The 22,393-nt window shown below is 36.9% G+C and overlaps 1 protein-coding gene across 3 annotated transcripts in view; it reads left to right on the forward strand.

Moving 5' to 3' along the window:
* The first annotated feature begins 4,210 nt into the window (after positions 1-4,210).
* SLCO6A1 (solute carrier organic anion transporter family member 6A1) overlaps positions 4,211-22,393 on the forward strand; it is a 101,073-nt gene continuing 82,890 nt past the window's right edge. For 2 of the 3 annotated variants that reach the window (XM_040447719.1, XM_040447711.1), the window contains exons 1-4: positions 4,212-4,757; positions 14,561-14,821; positions 16,668-16,853; positions 18,744-18,840. In XM_040447719.1, the coding sequence (XP_040303653.1) occupies positions 4,433-4,757; positions 14,561-14,821; positions 16,668-16,853; positions 18,744-18,840 (869 nt within the window). In that variant the 5' untranslated portion in view covers positions 4,212-4,432. Of the gene's footprint in view, positions 4,758-14,560; positions 14,822-16,667; positions 16,854-18,743; positions 18,841-22,393 lie in introns of all 3 variants that reach the window. The other variant, XM_040447706.1, reaches the window with a different exon arrangement.

Genomic DNA, 22,393 nt, shown 5'->3' on the forward strand with positions numbered 1-22,393 from the left:
TGGAAAAACATCAACTTATTATAAAATATGATAAAGGAATTGCTATTAATTCTGTGATTTAAATAAATCTTGGCCCCCCAAAAACTTATAAACTTAACTTTTTAGAATAGAAAAGGAACCTCTATAATCACAATCCCCATCAGGGTAACCACCAGCTCTATATGGCTCTCGAGCATTTGAAATGTGGCCAGTCCAAACTGAGGTGTCCTGTAGGTATAGAATACAAACTGAAGACTTAGTGGAAATAAAAAATATATATATAAAATATTTCATTAATAATTAATGATTTCAAAAATATTAATTATATGTTGAAATAATATTTAGAACATATTAGGTTAAATAAAATATATTACTCAAATTAATTTTGCCTGTTTATTTTTACTTTTTTGCAGTGGGACTAGAAAATTTTAAATTACATATATGCTGACATTTTATTTCTATTTTACAGTATGGCTCTATAACCTAGGTTTCTTAGAGACTCAAAAACTTCAAAAGTCTCTTTTCTGGTAAAACTGAGAAGAAATGGGGCGCCTGGGTGGCTCAATTGGTTAAGCGTCCGACTTCGGCTCAGGTCACGATCTCATGGTCCGTGAGTTTGAGTCCCGTGTCAGAGTCTGTGCTGACAGCTCAGAGCCTGGAGCCTGCTTCAGATTCTGTGTCTCCCTCTCTCTCTCTGCTCCTCCCCCGTTCATGCTCTGTCTCTCTCTGTCTCAAAAATAAATAAACATTTAAAAAAAAACTGAGAAGAAATTAGTGAGGCACCACTTATTATTTCTTTTTCACACTCCTTTGGACTTAAAAAAAAATTTGTGATCAGAACAACAGCCACAAAAAATCCAAATTTACATGAGCAAATCTTCCTCTGGGAGCTCATCTTTCTATCATCATGCAGTTATGTTAGTAAACAACAATACAGGTGTGGTTTCCCTGACTTTCTAGCTCATACTCCCTGTTACAGTGAAAAGGACCTATCTTTTTATGACTGTCACCTGCTGCTTCCAGTGGTGAATTCCTGACTTAACTTTCCTAAAGGGCCACATCATTTTTTTCTCCATGGGTATTTTAAACAACATTGGGTATTGAAAATATGACTACACTTTCACACAGTTGTTTCTTGCATAAAGGTTTACTCAGATAACCCTGGAAGCAAGTCAAAGGGCAGTAGGTATGATACCATTTATTAGTTTGGGGCACTTCCCTTCTATTCTTAATTTCTTGTGTGTTTTTATCACAAAAGGGTGATGAATATTTTCAAATGCTTATTCTGCATCTATTAAAATGATCAGGTAGACTTTGTCTTTTGTGAATCTGGTGTATTATATTAAATGATCTTCAAATGTTAAAACAACCTTGCATTCCTATAATAAATTCCATTTGATCATGGAATATAATTCTTTTTATATGTTGCTGGATTTGACTTGCTAACATTTTGAGAATTTTTTTTTTTTTTTTTTTTTTTACAATTCCTGACATCTTTTTGAAAGATACTTTTATGGATCAAGAATTCCTACTTGGAAATTTTTCTTTCATATTTTAAAGATATAGTTTTATTATATTCTGGCTTGCATAGTTTCTGATAGTATAATTTTCTTTTCTTTATTTATTTACTTTTTAAAATGTCCATTTATTCATTTATGTATTTATTGTATAATATACTTTTGTTTCTCTATAAATTATGTTTGTCTTTGCTTCTTTCAAACTTCTCTAATTAGGCTTGATTTTTAGCCTATGCCTATGATATGTCTAAATGTGTGGGTTTTTTTTTTTTTTTTGTATTTATCTTGCTTGGCATTTTCTGAGATTATTGCTTATGTGGTTCTACATCTCTTATTAGTTTTGTAAAATCTATGACCATTATATCTGCAAATAATCTTCCAGCTCATTGTCTCTCCCAGGTACCTCAGTTATACATATGCTAGACCATTTAATACTAATTTTCAGACACTGTATATGAATGTATATTGCAGACCAATCTATTTACACCTGGAAGTGATGATACTTCTATCTGATTGTTAGTCTAGTTTTGTCAATGTTGACAGGGGTAGAGTTGGATTTGGGTTTTGTTTTTGCTCCATTTATCTTTTGTGAACCATGTGCTTAAAATTCTAATGGGAATTAAAGGCTCGTGTGCTTTGTCTGAAACCTGGGGTGCTTGAGAGTCTTTTGACAGTATTACTACTCTACTCTCAGCTTTCATCAGGGGTCCAGTATGCCTATACCACAGATGGGGCTTCCTTCTGCTCTCCTGACCCACCTATACTGGTGCAGTGTCATTGCTTTTTTATTCATGCAAAGCTCATACTGGAAGCAGGTTCCTCTGGAAGAAGGAAGATCAGGAAGAGTCCTTGTTTCTTCCTCATTGTCAGCCTATCACTACCAAATGCATTCTTCATTAAGGAGGTTAAGCATCCAACTTTGGCTCAGGTCATAATCTTGCGGTTCATTAATTCAAGCCCTGCATCAGGCTCTGTACTGAGAGCTCAGAGCCTGGAGCCTGCTTTGGATTCTGTGTCTCCCTCTCTCTACCCCTCGCCCACTCACACTCTGTCTCTTTCTCTCTCTCAAAAATAAATAATCATTAAAAACTTAAAAAAAAAAAAAAAGGAGGACTCTCCTGCTCTCTCAGATGGCAAATATCTAATAAGACGGTGTGGATTCCTCTTGACTCTGAGGTTCCTAGGGTTTCTAAACCATTATCTAGTCCTTTTAGTCCTCACTTGTCCTTTAAAAGTTAATTTAAATTTTCAATATGCTTTTAAGTTTTCTTTTATGGTTGCTACCTCCTCCTTCTGTGTTCTGCCAAAGCTGAAAGAGTCTGTGTGTCCCATTCTTCTTCCTAGGGGTTTGTTACCCTTTGGAAGCAATTCACCTCATTGCTTTGCAAATGTAGCTCTCCAGTGGGTTTAAAAAAGTGATAATTTTTTATATAATCCAGATTTTTTTCTTGGTTGTTATGTTGTTATTGTCTTGGTTATTATGTTGTTGTTTTTCTTGGTTATTATTGTTATTAGAGTCAGGTAACATTCTGTTTGGCTCTGTATATTCTGGGTAGAAGCAAAAGTCTTAGAATCATTTCTTTTGATCAAAGCCATCTTTTTCCCTCTGCTCTCAGGCAGTGCCCAGTCAGGTACTAAAGCACGAGAATAAGAGTCCCCTGGCTTTCCACCCTCCAAGGCATGTTGTTTCCTTTATGTTATTAATGTCATGAAGCAATGTGAGGGTGAACCCTAGTTGAATATGATGAATACGGAAAGACTAAGGTATTTTTTCTACTTATGTAGTGACCACATGTTTGACAAAGTAGGTCTCCTCATAAGGGCAAAATAACATTTCCACTTACTGATGGGCATATAGTGAGGCAAGATGAGGACTCAGGTTGGAGGCGGGGTCTGTGGTACCCTCCTCCCCAGCACTTCTCAGTGTTTTTTCTCCTGGTCTACCAGCCCAAGCACTTACTAGCAGCACAAAATTTTTTTGAAGATCTGTATTGTTTTTGGTGACACAATGTCTAATCCATTGGAGGGAAGCTAGCTTCATTTTTCCTATAAAGTCATCCCACCCATATATATGGCCTGAATAATTAATATTTGTGCCCGAGAAAAGGAAGACAATAAGAAGACGAATTTTCACCATAAAAACATACAAGTTTCACATTCTGCTACTATTCTCCTCTATTCTTTCTTTTCAGTAAAATTGTTGTACCTAAGAAGGTGAATGACACGGGGTCCCATCCCACTATTTAGGGAGGAAAATAATAATCCTTTCTGTTCTTGGCTAAGCATAGTTTCTAGGACAATAATTTCTTATGTAAAACACTTTATTAGGCACTTTCATTGGAATATTGTTTTATGATCTTTGCTGGTTTCTCCAAATATGATAGAAATGTCTTTTTTCATGTCTCTGATTTCTCCTGGTCCTTCAACACTTTGCAAGCTGTTTCTAGTGAGACCATCCAGTTCAAAAAACATTACAGTAAGGTAAGTCTGGGGTAATGTGGGGGACAGTTCTGATATCGCATCACTGCACATTTCTCTTTCCTTGCTTCCTAATAAAAAGTACTAAATCCACTAGAGTTACTCTGGCGCCCCCTGTTTGTGCTGGCAATGATCGGAATCTAGTCATAGTAGCTTCCTCCCCACCCCCTACCCCTTCCCCACGTGGAAGCAGAGAAGGAAACAGCCTTGGAAGTTCTCTCTGGGCAACTGTCACCCTTACAGGGACGTTTGCCTTCTGCTCAAGGAGAAACGTTCCCTCTGGAGGCCTGGGCTGCAGGTGCCTCCGGTGGCCCCCAGTTCCCTCACGTCGGGCCCGCCGGCGTTTTGGTGGAGCAGGTGGAGCAGGCCGCGCCTGGAAACCGCAGGGCACACCTCCTCTAGCCCGGCGCCGCCCTCTGTGAACCAAGACCCCGGCCTCCGCAGGCCACAGTCCGGCCATGCAGGACGCCCTAGTAGACATGGGGCCCAAGGCTTCCCCGGCCCAGATTTCTGAGGACACCTTGGCCGAGGAGGCCGGGAACGCCACGAAAAGAACCCTGCAATTGGGGACGGTTTCCTCTAGCCTGATTAAGTTCCACGCTTTCCCACAACAGGGGAACGATCAGGCTGTGGCCAGGCCCGCCCTTAGGAAGAAAACACGAGAAGGGAAAGAAAGCTTGGAAAGGCCTTGTGGCTTGGGCTGTATAGTTATTTCCAGCTGTCAGCGTTTCAACAACATCCAGTGCTTCCTGGTTTTCTTCTGCATCCTGGTCGCCTCTCAAGGTGAGCCTGAGCGAGGGTGGCGGTCGTTGTGGTGAGGGCTGTGGCGGGGTGCCTCAGGGTTGCTGAGGTGGGGGAGGCGGGGGACAAGCTGTGAGTGGGGGAGAGGACTCTGTGTGGTGACCAGCTTGAGGCAGCTGTACTCTCACGTTTTCAAGGTACGTCTGAAATAAAAACAGGTGAAAGGGCCCATTACTTGGGGTTTGTACGCCTGTCATTGCTTCACCTCTGCAGGCACCTGATGACGCAGTCTGCCTAACACAGTGTGTGTGACAGGGGCCCGGCCTCCAGCTGGAGGGAGGGTAGTGCTGAGCCATTTGATGTTTGGTCACCAACTCTGAGAAGTTCAGGGCTGAATTACTTGAGGGATTAAAGTAAAACTGAAAACTGTGGCCACTGGTGGGTTCCTGCTTGTGCTCACAATTTTGAGACACGCACTGGCTGAGCAGCTCCCCGCCTGGAGTTTGTTTCCTCATGTGTGAATTGAGGAGGTGAAGTGGGACCTCAAATAATCTATATCAGAGAACCCAAACTGGAAGGTGTTTATCTTGGAGGGAACAGTTTAACAAAGAATGTGATTTTGAATGCCTTTTGCGGGGGCGGGCTGGGGCATAAGATTTTAGAGCAAAAGGGGATCATTTTTGGCAAAGTTCAATGCCCTCAGTGGAAACAGGCTATGACCCCGGGGGGGGGGCGGTATGCATTCTTACTTGGCCACAGCTATCACCCCGCCCCTTATTTAGATTCATAGCCTGTTTCCACTGAGGGCATTGAACTTTGCCAAAAATGATCCCCTTTTGCTCTAAAATGTTATGTCTAAGTAAGTGCAATAAAAAGGCTGTATATGATAAGAATCACAAGAAGCACACATAAATAGTGATCAGTTTGTCTTGATTTTATTAAAGTAGTTTCTTGGGAAGAGGCATTTGAATTGTGCCTTGATAAAAGAGTACAGTTCTGATAGCTGGGATGTAGTTAAGGAGTATTTATTGTAAAAGGAAATCAATGAATGAATTTTTTGAAAAATAAACACTCAGATATAGAAAAGCCTTGTTCTAGAATGCTGAGTGACAAGTTTGGTTTAGATGATGGTTTCACCTGAGCACCAAAAGGAGTAATTATATTTATTTTATTCATTGTGTCTCCCCAGGACTTAATTATAGTGACTAAGTTAGAAAATACACTCAATAAATATGTACTGAATGCATAAATCAATAAAAAAAAAAAAAAGATGGAAAAGACAGATTGTCACCACATTAAGGTCTTTAAATACCAGACCGAGAATTTTGAAAGGATACTAAAAGGTGTTTGTTTATTATTTATTTATTTATTTAAATGTTTATTTTGAGAGAGAGAGAGACAGACCACAAGGGGGGGTGGTGGGGAGGGGAGTGGCAGAGAGAGAGGAAGACACAGAATCCGAAGCAGATTCCAGGCTGTCAGCACAGAGCCCGACGTGGGGCTTGAACTCACGAACTGTGAGATCATGACCTGAGCTGAAGTCAGACGCTTAACCGACTGAGCCACCCAGGCACCCCAAAAGGCGTTTATTTTTTATTAATGTGCTAGGTGATGAGTAAGAAGCTTTACAGGTATTAACTCACTAAACAGAATCTTCTTATTAGGCTAGTAATGAAGAGCCATTGGAGGTTTTTGAGCAACTGGTTTACAGTGAATGTTTTTAGCTCCACTACTTATTAATGACTTCATACAGGTTATTAGCTCAGTTGGGTATAATGTTGAGTTTTCCATTCATAAAAATGATATATCTCTGCATGTATATTTATCAGTTGATCTATTTCTTATTTATTGTTACATTTTAAACAATTTTGAAATAATTTGAAACATGCAGAAAAGGTGCAAAGTGATACAAAGAATTCCTATGGCTCATACACCCAGATTTTCTAGTTGTTTACGTTTTACCACATTTGTTGCTTCACTTTTTCTCTGTACCTACAGACTTTTTTCAGACATGGTACCCCATTACTGCTAAATACTTCAGTGTAAATTTTCCCGAAGTGAGGACACTTTTCTATATAAACAGTATACACCCTTTTCAGTCAGGAATATCAGTGCAACACTATCATCAAATTAGGAATTGGTGGTGCCACTCAGATAACGCCAACTGCCTCAATATGCCTCAACTGCCACGAACATTTTTAGACATTAATCTGCAGCAATTACTCATTTTTTCCCTGTTTCTTATGTCCACACAAGTCTTAAAGTATATGGATGTTTCATTCTGTATGTTGAACTTCAACCTGGTTATGTTTGATGTCTCCTTATAACCAGACTCAGGCCATGCCTGCCTGATTGGATCCAGGCTGTTATGAAATTGGTATCAGGTGTAGTCCCAGAAGATTTACCCATAAAGATGGGATTTTTAGGACTGGTTTTATTATTCCTTTCGTCTTGAGGGAAGTTCTGAGCTGTTTGACAGTGGAAGATAGGTAGTCATTTTTGGTATGTGATGGCATCATAATGAATCAAGCTATCACTTGTATTTGATTGGGATGAAGTACGAGTTGAAGTATGTTATCTTAAAAGCCCAAGTGTCTCTACACTTTACTTTGTGGAAGTGATAATGACCATAAGGATTCTGGTGTCGGATGGACTCTTGAGTGCCCTTAAAAAGTGCTCTTATGAAGGGAAAATGACAAACTCGTTTCTGATAACTCTCAGCTCAAGTCCTGGTCTGAGAATTCTAGAGCTCCCATCACATCCCTAAAATAAGTCCTCATTTCTTTGAACTGCAGAGCTTGTATTTTTGGAAATCAAATACAGAATTTAAGTGTATGGGCCTATGAGTTATAATGCCAGTGTAATGCACAATCTTGTCAAGTTTGTCCTGCATCTTCTCCTCTGTTACATTTCCAAGAAGAGTTGTTAATTTTTTAGTCTGTTCAGTTTATTGCCTGTTAGGACAGAGTGGTGACTTCCAAGCTCCTTACATGTAGAACTGTTACAGTATGAATTGTAATTGAACCAGGACTTATAAGTTTTTGTGTGGACATATATTTTCATTTCTGTGGCTTTTATGCCTGGAAGTAAAATTGATGTATCCTATGGTAACTCTTTGATTCACTTTTTAAGTATGCTATAGGTTTTTCACATATGTGGTTTATTGGTTTGATGAAGTTGCTTTCTATTCCTAGTTCATTGAGTATTTTTATTATGAAAGTGTTTTGGATTTTGCTATATGCTTTTTTTTTTGATGTTTGTGTGGGTTTTCTCCTTTATTATATTAATCTAGTGAATCACATTGATTCATTTTCATATATTGGAATGAAATTAAGAAACACTATGATTTTGCACATTTAAATTGGGTGAAACATTCAAAATAATTGTACACAGAGACAATTTACTTGAGGAGTTTTGTCTTGTAAAGTATTAGTAAATAATTCTCTGAATGGAGTATTTTGACTAAAATATTTCAGTACAAAAAAAAAAAAAAGAACTTCGAACATTATTTAGTAGTGTTTTCTTTAGATAGTTATGCACCTGTAGAGAGTGTTTTCTCAAAATATGATCTACAGTGAACAGTCTTTTGGAGCTTTATATTAAGTAACAATTATTTTTGAGGTCTCTAAGACCTCATTCAGGCTGAATGATTCACTAGAAGGATGTGGACTCAGAGAAAGATGTTATCCTCATGGTTATGACTTATCCTCATGGTTACAATAAAAGGATACAGATTAAAATCAGTAGAGAAAAGATACATGGGACAAAATCCATAAGAGACCAGGCCCAAGCTTCCATGTGTCCTTTCCCAGTGGAATTGCATGGCCATGCTTAATTTTTCCAGCGACGATGTATGATAACACATGCAAAGAGTTGTCAAAAAAGGAAGCTTATGTGAGCCTTAGTGTCCAAGTTTTTGGGAAGTATTACTCATGTAAGCATACAGCATCAGTGTGACTGACCTGAACTACTCAGACTCCATTACCCCACTCCTACACACACAACAAAACATGCGTTTGCCAGAAATTATATTGTTAGCACAAATTATCTGATCAAACTGATACAGCATGGCCCTAGGCCTCAGGCATACAACAACAGATGTTCACCTTAAATTACCTTATTAATATAAACTTTTTTACTGGTTCTGTGTGGCCCCAGGCCTCGGGTGTAATAAAGCACTCTTAACAGGCAGCATATTACAAGCATTCAGAGTCATTTTCCAGGAGCCAATCAAAGGCCAGTTTTGAAGACAGGCATTGTTTTGAGCAACCACGGCCTGCTGAGTTAACCCTGTACTACAAAACTGTACAAAGCAACTTGAATGAATGGCTGCTAATTTCATGAGAACAGTTAAACAAAAGATCGTATTAAAAATATATTCTCAAAAAAATATGAATAACATTTTATTAGAGACAAGTATGGCTAAGAAGTTAAAGTATGTGAGTGCATATCAAGAGTCATATTCTTTTATTTCGTAAAAGTTATGATATATAATATAAAGTTTTGAAAAGTTTTAAAATAAACTTTTAGCTTCACCAATGTAATAAAACTAATTTGTCCATAAATTACAATGTGAATTGTAATTGAACCAGGAAAAAAAAAAAAACTGTGAGAGCAGGAGGGTGGTGCAGTGAGAGAGGGGGAGAGAGAGAATCTCAAGCAGGCTCCATGCTGTCAGTGCAGAGCCTGATGGGGCTGGGGGTGGGGGAGAGGGGGAGCTTCATCCTAGGAACTGTGAGATCATGACCTGAGCTGAAATCAAGAGTTGGACACTTAACCAACAGAGCCATCCAGGCACCTCTAGAACTTTTGACTACAAAGATTCTAGGGTTGACTGATCGCTTCTGATTGTTCTAGAAAGTTTACAGAAAGAAAATGAGAAGTTTAGGGCATGATTAGGGAAATGTATCAGCTTCTCTGATGGTTCTATGAGAATCTCATCACTTATAGTGACACACTGCATATTTTGATCATTTCCAACCCCGAATTACAACGTAAGTTCACTTCACAGATTTATCAGATCACTTTTGTCAGAGTTAAGACATTGTGGAAAAGCAGAACCCTAAGATTTGGGATCAAGGCATTTGGGGAATTGAATGAGTCTGAGGACCATAAATCCCCAAATCCTGAACTTCCTTTCCCAGTAGGAGCAAATATTTCTCCTATGTCTGAACAAAAATCAATTATTTGCTTGAAGATATTAACCTTACCTCACCCAAGTGAAGGGAGTGCTGGTTGCCCTTATGATCTACCCCACCACCCCTTACTGTTGCCTGAACCATAACTAGAATTAGATCCCAGCCTTCATAGAATGACTAACATAAAATCAAACCTGGGAGATAATATACACCAAAAATTTCCCTGCCAGTTCAGTGATGTGTCTAGGGAATGATTGGTTTGGAGTATGAGGGCTACCTCTTCTAAAGTGAAGGAAAGTTTCTTCACTTGTTCTACTCGCTATTAAGAAACATAATCTTTAGTGAACCTATGGTTTTTTGAAGGTGGAAATATGTTATGGTAGATAGTCACACTGTAGCTCCACTCAGGGTCGGCCCTAAAAAAAGTAGAGGAAAAAGGAAATATTCCCAGTGGGCAGAACATTAAGAAGCATATCTGGTTATCTATATTGCCTAGAATGGCATGCTGCCATTGCCTAATGGTTTTACCATTTGGTAACTAGAGGAGAACTGGGAAAGTGTTATGTCTATTTAAATGGGCATAGTTCTCCTTTGTGGATGTTCACCAAAGAAATCCATTACAGAGAAAGCGTTCAACAATGAGATAGATAACCATACTGTGAAATTAGCCAGCCGCTTTCCCCAGTCACTGCATGTCTTGTTCAGTGGGCTCATATTTATAGTGGCAATAAGAATGCATCAAGAATGGAGGTTATGAAAGAGCTGAATGCATAATTCATCTTGACCATCATTGATATGGCTACTGCACTTATTGAATGCCTTATATACTGTCATGATCACTTATTATCACATTGCTTTAAATGAAGGAACTCATTTTATAGGTGAAGAAATGTATCAGGATGTTCATGTTCATGGAATTCACTGATCTTACTACATATCTCCATAACCCAAAATTCTTGGCCTTATAGATGATTATAATGTCCTATAGAGGACTCAGGTAAGGCCCAGCTAGGAGACAACAATAAAAAAATGGGGATGCTGTCCTGTAGGGTGAGGCATATGCTTTGAGATAGCAGCCTACACATGTCATATGTGATCAAGAAGTACAAGAAGGGGGTGAATAGTGGAAGAAGGGGGTTATAAATATCAACTGTGTTTGCATAACTATTTAGAGAAACAAAAACAACAATGATGCATTTTTCTCTCATTTGTTTTATGTGTATACAAACACAAACATATATACATTTGTGTGTGTGTGTGTATTCCAATATTTTTCTTTTTCCCTTTTTATTTGATCAAAGAGTATTATGGGAGATAATGTTACAAATTTATCTCTAGGTTACAGAATATCCCTGAGAAGGAAAATTAATATCCCAACACCAGAGTTGGACATAGTTACTGACAGGACATTTTTTGCTTTGGCCATTATTCCCCTTGGCCACATCTAAAATGAGAGTTGAGGAAAATTCTTCTCTTTGATGCAGCAACATTTTTATACCTTGTTTCCTCCTGGTCTTGCTCTGTTAAACTGTTGTTGCTCTAAGTTTGACTTACGGTTTCTTTTTCAATGTAATTCCCTTGCAAATTTAGTTAAGTCTATGATGTCTTTGATTAGTTATTTATACCTTTTATACCATTTATACCTTTGCAATTTACTTTTTGTATTGAGAAAATCCATTCAGGTTTGCGATTGAACTAGAAGATGGATTTGCATTACCTTGAGATATATATGATGACTGGTTGGACTGTGTGTCTCTGCTTTTGAGGGAAAGAATGAGAACATGTTTGTAAGAATGATAATTGCAAAATGTTAGGCAGAAACATGATGGTGTCCCTGTTAATTTGGTATGTTAGTTTAAATAGAAGAAGGGTGAAAATACGTCCTGAGTAGTCTAAAGGGTGAGCTCTCAAGTTACTTGTCTGTTGGCCATAAACTTCTTCATTCACAGTCTGGACTCATTCCTCTATTTACAAAGGGGACTGGAAGCTTGTAAACTACAATTCCCAGCCTTTCTTTCTCTCTGGCTTCCACTTAGGTGGTGCCAGTGAGAGGCTATGGCAGTAGATTTGCAAAACGGGCAAAGGAAGGCCTCTTTTTTGTTTTTTCCTCTCTGTCTGTGGTGTTGTTTTTGGCAAGAGCAGCAATGCTTGGTGAAGAAAAGCCCTTGGATTTATGCTCATGAATCACTTCAGCTTCATCAGCAGCAACAGTGCTTATGGTTGTAAGTCTGCAACTGCAAGAGCAGCAGAAGCAGTGGGTGGCTGTGAGTTGGCTCTCAAAGCATCATGTGGGTCCTGGCTTCCTGCAAAAGAGGTAGTGACGGCAATTCCAGCTGGAGCAGCAGCAGTGGCCCATGCTCCCGCAACCTCCCTTGTCGTAGGGATCCTGAGTTTTGATAAGTAACTCTTTTCCCTTTTCATTCCAAAAAATGTATTATTTTGGTAACCAATGTCTATATTAATTTATTTTTCTTTCAAATATTTAGCATATTTTTTCCTAGTTGGATACTGAGGGATAGAAAAGCACCCGTAGGATACCATTTATTTAATGTTCAGGAACATGACAAACAATTCCTGTATTATTCAAGGATATACACATTGTCAAAAAAAAAAGTGTTTAAAAGGGTCAGAAATGATAAACTTCAAATCTAGGATGTGCATTATGGAGAGAGAGAGAGGAATGTGTTTGGGGAGTACATATTGGGCTTCAAATATTTTGATAATGTTTTATTTCTTGTTCTGGGTAGTAGATAAACATAATTATTAGATTGTTATTTATTCATATTCTATGATTGAAATGAATACATTAAAATAAATATCAGTTGGCACAAAAACAGACATTCAGATCAATGGAACAGAATAGAGAACCCAGAAATGGACCCACAAATGTATGGCCAACTAATCTTTGACAGAGCAGGAAAGAATATCCAGTGGAATAAAGACAGTCTCTTCAGCAAGTGGAAAACTGGACAGCGACATGCAGAAGAATGAACCTGGACCACTTTCTTACACCATACACAAAAATAAACTCAAAATGGCTGAAAGACCTAAATGTAAGGCAGGAAGCCATCAAAATCCTCAAGAGGAAAGCAGGCAAAAACCTCTTTGATCTTGGCCACAGCAACTTCTTACTCAACACATCTTCAGAGGCAAGGGAAACAAAATCAAAAATGAACTACTGGGACCTCATCAATATAAAAAGTTTCGCACAGCGAAAGAAACTCAGCAAAACTAAAAGGCAGTCGGCAGAATGGGAGAAGATATTTGCAAACGACATACCAGATAAAGGATTAGTATCCAAAATCTGTAAAGAACTGATCAAACTCAACACCCAAAAAACAAATAATCAAGTGAAGAAATGGGCAAAAGACATGAATAGACACTTCTCCAAAGAAGACATCCAGATGGCCAACTGACACATGAAAAAATGGTCAACATCACTCATCATCAGGGAAATACAAATCAAAACCACAGTGAGATACCACCTTACACGTGTCAGAATGGCTAACACTAACAACTCAAGCAACAACGGATGTTGGCGAAGGTACAGAGAAAGAGGATCTCTTTTGCATTGTTGGTGGGAAAGCAAGTTGGTGCAGCCACTCTGGAAAACAGTATGAAAGTTCCTCAAAAAATTAAAAATAGGGGTGCCAGAATGGCTCAGTCGGTTAAGCGTCCAACTTCAGCTCAGGTCATGATCTCACAGCTTGTGATTTTGAGCCCCGCGTCGGGCTCTGGGCTGACAGCTCAGGCCCTGGAGCCTGCTTCAGATTCTGTGTCTCCCTCTGTCTGCCCCTCCGCTGCTTGCACTCTGTCTCTCGCATTGTCTCAAAAATAAATAAACATTAAAAAAATAAAAAAAAAGTTAAATATAGAACTACCCTACGACCCAGCAATTGCACTACTACGTATTTATCCAAGGGATACAGGTGCACTCTTTCGAAGGGACAGATGCACCGTAATGTTTATAGCAGCACTATCAACAATAGCCAATGTATGGAAAGAGCACAAATGTCTATAGATGGATGAATGGATAAAGAAGATGTGGTATATATATACAATGGAGTATTACTCGGCAATCCAAAAGAATGAAATCTTGCCATTTGTAACTATGTGGATGGAACTGGAGGGTATTATGCTAAGTGAAATGAGTCAGAGAAAGAGAAATATCATGACTTCAATCATATGAGGACTTTAAGAGACAAAACAGATGAGCATAAGGGAAGGGAAACAAAAATAATATAAAAACAGGGAGGGGGACAAAATATAAGAGACTCTTAAATATGGAGAACAAACAGACGGTTATGGAGGGGTTGTGGGGGGGATGGGCTAAATGGGTAAGGGGCATTAAGGGCAATGTTGAAATCATTGTTGTGCTATATGGTAACTAATTTGGGTGTAAATTAAAAAAATTAAAACCACTCTAAAAAAAAGGAAAAAAATTCAAAAATAAATACAATAAATATCAGTAAAAAATCACTATTCTTCAGTAAATAGGTACAAAAATTCAGTTATTAAGTATTTCTTAGAGGTTAAGGTCTGTTAGCATTTTAGAAAATGGATCATGTGCTTATAGGGTTAAACAATCAGAATAATGTAAAATAAATTTAATGTAAATTGTTTTGCTTTGTAATGATTATAATGGTGTTCTTTTTTGTCTCTTAAATGCATACTATGGCTTTCTGTTTTTTTCTTTTTACATTTTAGGTATTGTGTTTGGTCTTGTAGATCTAAGCATTGACACTTTTCAGAAGGAGAATCATCTGGGGACCAGTGAAAATTTAGTGTTATCTTTGACTTATGATATTTCATCTTGCCTGATAGTACTATTTATATCATACTATGGAGGGAGAGGAAACATACCAAGATGGATTGCATTTTCTTCCTTTTTAGTAGGAGTTGGCTCACTTTTCTTTGCTTTTCCATACATTGGTGATGGACGTTATCAATTGAGTGCAGACCCTGAAGGTAAGATTATAAAAGATACAACAAATTACTATTCATTTAAACCATTTCCTCTAGAAATTTAAAATAGACTGTGATATTTGTGTGTACATCCATCCATCTGTATCTATTTATATTACCAAGTTTATTAAGCTAATTAATTATAGCTCCATACTAACATTTATGTGCCTGTCTCTCATCTTCTCATGATCAGATACCCTTTCATTTAAGAGATAGGGATAGAGGGGCGCCTGGGTGGCACAGTCGGTTAAGCGTCCGACTTCAGCCAGGTCACGATCTCTCAGTCCGTGAGTTCGAGCCCCGCGTCAGGCTCTGGGCTGATGGCTCAGAGCCTGGAGCCTGTTTCCGATTCTGTGTCTCCCTCTCTCTCTGCCCCTCCCCCGTTCATGCTCTGTCTCTCTCTGTCCCAAAAATAAATAAACGTTTAAAAAAAAAAAAAAAGAGATAGGGATAGGAAGAAGAAAGAATATTTTGGGATAATTGTTTATCTTTTGTCAGTTTTCATATATATTACAAATCTCTTGAGAACTTTGGTAATTCCTTATGTCTTCCACAGTATGCTTTAATTAATCCCTTTATTTTGACCTCAACACACATACACACAAGCAGAAATAAGTACATAAATAAACAGAAAAAGAAAGATTACACCCTTTTGAAGGTACTCCTACCATTTCAAAATGGGAGCTGCCCTTCTGCATAGTACTTGGAATCTGAAGAGATTAGTGACTTCTTTACTTTGTTCATTTTTTAATAAGTTTATTCCACAATCTTTTTGCTGTTCCCAGTAGAAGAAGTCTATTTTGAGGTTTCATAGTGCTATTTCTGGCACTGTTGTGTTGGGTACTTTATTGTTGTGTATAGTTCTATAAAAATGTTAAAATGAATTTACCCATTTTGACAACTTTAAACTGGACTTTAGTGGAAAAAGCCATGAGGATGTGTCCATGTGTGTATGTATGTGTATATACATGCTTATGATATTTAAAGGTATGCTTATGATGTGTGCTTATACTTTAAATAAATAATATTAAATATAGTTTAATATAGGGGCGCCTGGGTGGCGCAGTCGGTTAAGCGTCCGACTTCAGCCAGGTCACGATCTCGCGGTCCGTGAGTTCGAGCCCCGCGTCGGGCTCTGGGCTGATGGCTCAGAGCCTGGAGCCTGTTTCTGATTCTGTGTCTCCCTCTCTCTCTGCGCCTCCCCCGTTCATGCTCTGTCTCTCTCTGTCCCAAAAAAATAAATAAACGTAAAAAAAAAAATTTAAAAAAAATATAGTTTAATATATACTATATAATTTGTATATTAAATATGTTGATATATCATCAGTATGTGAACTATATAACATTCACATATATTTATTATGTATTTATTACATTTGTACAATGTGAATATGTAGGCTAAATGTATTAATTTGTAGAATATATTTGTAGTATAATTAAGATATATATTTTTTTCCTGGGGACAAAAGTCAGGGGTACCTACCAGATGCCATATTTAAGAGGAACATGTGTATATGTGTGTTTTGTATGTGTGTGTGTATGTGTGTATGTATATATTTACACATAAATGTGTATATACATGTAATTGTGCCTACGCATTTATATGTGGTTTATAATATTTGTATCTTTCCCAATATTCCCACAAATATCCTTTTATAATTGTGTTTTTCAGAGAATATGGTGATTGACTGTAGAATGGCTACATTCAGTGTAAATTAAATGTTAACTAAAAAAAGCATACTGGTGGAAATAGATTTGTAAAAGGTTAAATATTTCATGAGAGATACTGCATATTTGTTGTTTGTGTAACTTTTGACTGATTTAATAAAAAAAATTATCTTTTCAAAAGATACTTGCCAAGAAATGAAGATCATCAAGACTTGCAGGAAAGCCTCACCATCATTCCAAGCAAAATACATAGCTTCCTTCATCCTGGGGCAGATTGTGCAGGGAATAGCAGGCATGCCTCTTTATATCCTTGGAACAATCTTTATTGACAACAGTGTTGCCACACACTCAGCTGGCATTTATCTAGGCAAGTTGTTTTCCCTCTCTAATATGATTGACCCATTTTGAATTTTTATTGAGCTTTTATATCTTGGTGTACATGTTGAAGCTGATATGGAAGCGCTAATTATTGGCTCTCATAATAATATTATAATAAATAATAACAGGTATGTTTGACCTCAAAATCACATTGAGTTGCCTAATTCTGAGGAGTTGCTTGAGATTTGGAATTGTAGACAAGTCTTCTGAAAGTCATCAAACAGATAAAGAAAAATTGCAAAAATACATACTGTCTTAAGTAATAAAATCTATACTCTTTATATGTGTGTCTAATATATATATAATACATATAACATTTATATGTTTTATATATATATGTGTATATATGTATATATATATATAGTTTGTAATATCAAACTTTATAGGCTGCGTTTCATTTCTCCAGGGGAAAAAAAAACTCAAATTATTATATTGAATTGCTTGCATAGTTGTATATTTAAGCTTTGGGGACATAGGTGGGAAGCTGCTGCCATCATGTTCGTAAGGAGATAGAAATATTGTTTCATACCTCCTCAGCGCTAGATTCAGTGTTGAAATCGTCATCACCATTGTACTAAGCCTTTTGCATATGTTAACTTACTTCATCTGTTTTGGGGAGCTCAGATATTTTGAAGTTAATGAAAATATAATCTTGTTCATCCCATCAAGAAGAGAAGTGATGTGCTATTTAATTGACTACAATGTAGTACTCTGTTTCCAGTGTTTTATGTCATGGTATCCTACAATAAATAACCCAGGGGTATATCTCAGAATAATCTGTATTTCCTTATGTTTTAATAGCTCCTGGCCCTGGTAGATCATCTGTCTGGACAGGGTTGTCTACCTATCATATTTTTTTTAGAAATTAGAAATTTAACAAAATATATATTGTGAAGGTGACTTAAGAGAAAATAGCATTTTGCACCAAAATAGTGCTTTTTCCACTAGAAGTAAGGAAAACTATGTCAATAGATTAAAATAGTTGACTTTCATATGTATATTTGCTTTTAGAAAAAAATTTGCAGTGATTTATTAGTGTTGGCTGAGGGTGGCAACAAATCTGTTTGTTTTACTTTTGGTTCTAATTGAGATGTACACATACACACTGTATCTCCACCTCCTGCCACCATAGCTGCCAGGGTGAAGGATACAAGCTATCACAAATTAAAGTGAAATCAGGTATATCAAATTTATATTTATATTAAGTATAAATATATTTATATCACATTAAATATATAGACTAAATAAGATACAGTGAGTTATATAATTAACTTGCCTACGTTTCTTTATTTATGCATTGGATGAAATACAGGATGGCTAATTTTATGTGTCTATTTCACTAGATTACGGCAACCATTTATTTGTTTCAACACCAGTAGAGATATTTATGCTATATTTTTTAAATAGACTAACACAGTCAGTAGACTCTGAGTAAAGCAGATTACCCTCCATTATGTTGGTTAGCCTTATCCAATTGGTTGAAGGCTTTCAGAGGAAAGACTTGGGTTTCCCAAAAAAGAAGCAATTCTTTCACCAGACTGCTAGATAGAAACTCTGCCTGAGTTTTTCCAGCCTTCTGGTCTATCTTATGGATTTCAGGCTTAATTATGGATTCACTACTGTAACTTTTACTCTTACCTGGATTTCCAGCCTGCCAGCCTACTCTACAAATTTGGACTTGCTAGGCCTTACAATTGCATGAGCCAATTATTTATAATCTCTCTCTCAATATCCTATTGGTTCTGCTTCTCAGTTCTGCTTCTCATAACTAATAAAGTTAGTTATGAAACTTTCAGAAGTAATCTATTTCAACCATGTAATTTTTATCATGACAGAACTGGCTTATGTAGTTGTTTGATGTTCAGTATTCATTTCATAGGCTTAATGGACGCTTCATTAATACTTGGATATTCTTTGGCTTATGTGATAGGAGCACCCCTTATGAAGGGGACTGAAAACAGTACTTTTCTTATTAGGTAAGTCATTTGTTTCATTTTTTGTTGTTGTTTAGGTGATATGAAATATTTATTGGATATATATAGCCTATAAACATATATTTTTAATTTGTTATACCATATTTTTAAGAAAAACGTGAATGTGACTGATACATGTATTTATGTACATATAAATACACTTTTATCTTTATTGTTTGAAATGCAATATATTGTTTGAAAACATTATAAAGACAACCTTATTACTAATTCTGCATATGGTTTTTTTGAAAAATTGTGGAGAAAACAAATGACATAAAATTTATCATTGTAGCCTTTTTATTTTTAATTTTTTGAACGTTTATTTATTTTTGAGACAGAGAGAGACAGAGCATGAATGGGGGAGGGTCAGAGAGAGAGGGAGACACAGAATCTGAAACTGGCTCCAGGCTCTGAGTTGTCAGCATAGAGCCCGACGCGGGGCTCGAACTCACGGACTGCGAGATCATGACCTGAGCCGAAGTTGGACACCCAACTGACTGAGTCACCCAGGCGCCCCTGTAGTCTTTTTTAAGTGTATAGTTAGTACAGTAGTGTTAACCATGTGCACACTGTTATGCACCAGTTCACTAGAAATTTTGCATCTTGCAAAACTAAAATTCTATATCCATTGCACAGTAACTTCCATTTATCCCCTTCTCTCCAGCCCCTGAAAATCACCATTTTACTTTCTAAGATTTTAGCTACTTCCTATGCCTTATATAAGTGGAATCATGCAGTGTTTGTCTCTTTGTGACTGGCTTATTTCACTTAGCACAATGACCTCAAGGTTATTGAACATATGCCATAGCATATGCCAGTAAAAATACTTTCTTTTTAAAGCTAAAAAATAGTCAATTGCATGTATATACCACAATATTGCATCTGACAAGGGAGCATATGATAAGACAAAAAATCTGTAGTATGACAACTACAGATTTCACTGGTCTTACTCTGTGCCCTTATCCAGAAATAACTGACTTGATAGAATGGAGTCATGTCTTGGCATTGTCCACACTTTTTGGTGGAGTATTTAGGTTTTCTCTATTACTATCATGTCATCTTCAGAGATAGTTTTACTCATTCCTTTCTGATTTGAATGCCTTTATTTCTTTTTGTTCCCTAATTGATCTGGCTAGTACTTCCAGTGCAATGTTGATTAAAGTGAGGAGATTGGGTATCTTTATGTTACTCCTGATCTTATGGGTTCGTCATGATGACCTTTATCATGTTGATGCATTTTCCCTTTTACTCAATTTCTTGAGAGTTTTTATTATGAATGAATGCTGAATTTTGTCAAATGATTTTTCCACCTCAATTGACCTGATCATATGATTTGTATCTTTCATTTTGTTCCTGTGGTGTATCACATTGATTAATTTGCAGATATTGAACCATTCTTGCATCCCTGGAATAAATCCCACTGATTGTGGTGTATGATCCTTTTAATGACTTGTTAAATTTGGTTTCCTAATATTTTGTTGAGGATTTTTGAATCTGTGCTCATCAGGGATATTGGCTTGTAATTTCCTTTTCTTGTCGTGTACTTGTGTGGTTTTAGTTGCACATTAAATGTAATATCCAATTTCAGTTTGTTTTTTTTTATATAATATGGGAAATGGGTAAAGCTTCTATTTTTCCCCTCAAAGGGATATACCATTGTATTGATGACATTTATGGATCATTCTGTGTTTTTTTTTAAATCAATTTATTTTTTACTGATATTATACACCATCTATATCATAAATTAAATTTCTTGCATACATAGGTTTCCTTCTTATCTGTTGTCTCTCTAATCCGTTGTCTGATCTCTCTCTCTCTATTTTCATGCCAGTACTACAATGTTTTAATAACTACAACTTTATATATGATTTGCTATTTGGTTGGGTAAGTCCTTCCTCAATATTATTCACCAAAAAGCAGGGGCTATTTCTGCAAAATTACTCTTTTAGATAAACTTAATAGTCTCAGGTTACAGTGAAAACATTTTGATTTCAGATACTTGAATTTACTTATCAAATTGGGAATAAATGTCATTTTTCTATGCAAGAATATGGTATATATTTCTCTATTTTCTCTGCTCTTCCTTTGTGCCATTCAATAAAGTCTTAGGAATTTTGTTATTGAAAATATTCCATTAAGCTTATTCCTAGTAATTTATTTTGTTAGTAATGCGCTTGGAATCTTTATGTTATTACTTCTTAATCAATTATTTCTAGTAAGAGGAAAATCTGTTAATATATATGGCACCTATTAAATTCTTTGCTTACATTTTCTGACTATTTTCCTCAGTCTTCTTGGTTATCAATTATTTACAGATAGGTAATAATCATATATAGCATAATGCATATGGTTACAGTACATAGCTGGATTCAAAAGTAAAAAGAGAAAAAAAATTCTAAATATTTTAATCAGTGAGGAAACACATAATCTTAGTGAAAATGTAGAGTCGAAACTTTCTATGTATACCGTGTCCAGATATATATACCTCTCTGATAATGGAACTCAAGATTGCAACCTAATAGTATTGCAAGTTGGAACTTGTATCCCTTAATAATATAACAATGGATAAGGAGTTAGCCCATTAATAAATAAAACTGGGAATATTCTCCACTTTCTGTGAAAGGCAGGGCCTATATGCAAGCTCCTCACCAGGTCACTGTTGACAAATAGAATTACCTGCGAGAAACCAGCACCTTCACAACTGTGGTTCTTAACTATGTGGGTTTTGTCCCACAATGGATGGTCAGACAAGGTCTTATGCGTCTGTGGAATTGAAGACAGTGGTAGCTGTATGGTAATGAACGTCTCCAAATCTTCTCCCTAAATGATACAAAATAACTTTATAACTATGAACATTTTCTGCAAGATCATGGCCTTAGCATGACTGAAGACAAATAGTGCTGTAATTGCAAAATGAACAGTGAGTAAAAGAGAAAATCATCACAGGATCCTTCACATTCCCATCCTGCCCTGCTTACTGCAAAGTCTGCCAAGGCAGACCAAGAAAAAGCTGCAGGGAAAATGGAAGATAAAGGCTAACAAAGAGTACTATGGGTGATTAGGTATGATCACCAGGAGAGTGATAAACACTCAATCTGAGTTGATTCAGAGAAGGAATTGTAAGAAAGGCATTTCCAAGTGTATGTAATGTAAAGGGTTAGATATCAGATAAAAGGTTAATTGCTCACCTTAAAGGCCAGGCTTGCCCTAAAGGTTGTGCATGATTTAAATGGGCAGGAATGATGTTTAAGGATAGGTAAGAGTTAAAGGGGTAATCTTCCAAAAGCATAGCTTCTGTTGACGAAAAAAGTTAAAAAGGAACAAAGAATTACTTGTGCCACCTGAGTGGACATGGGAAAAGAAAGAAAAGAGAAACAAATTAGAATCTTGTAGAATAAAAGAAACCCTGCATAACTGGGGGAGTCACAATCAGCAAAACAAACAATAGGGACAAATTAACAGAAGATGTTCCTCCCTTCCTCCTTCCCTGTCCCTCTCTCTTTCTCTCTGTTTGATTATGGCTTTGTAATGAAATACACAAAGTTGAAATTTTTAA

This window comes from Herpailurus yagouaroundi, unplaced genomic scaffold (genome assembly GCF_014898765.1).
Source record: "Herpailurus yagouaroundi ecotype Mexico unplaced genomic scaffold, PumYag 29, whole genome shotgun sequence".
In the NCBI taxonomy this organism is placed as follows: Eukaryota; Metazoa; Chordata; class Mammalia; order Carnivora; family Felidae; genus Herpailurus; species Herpailurus yagouaroundi.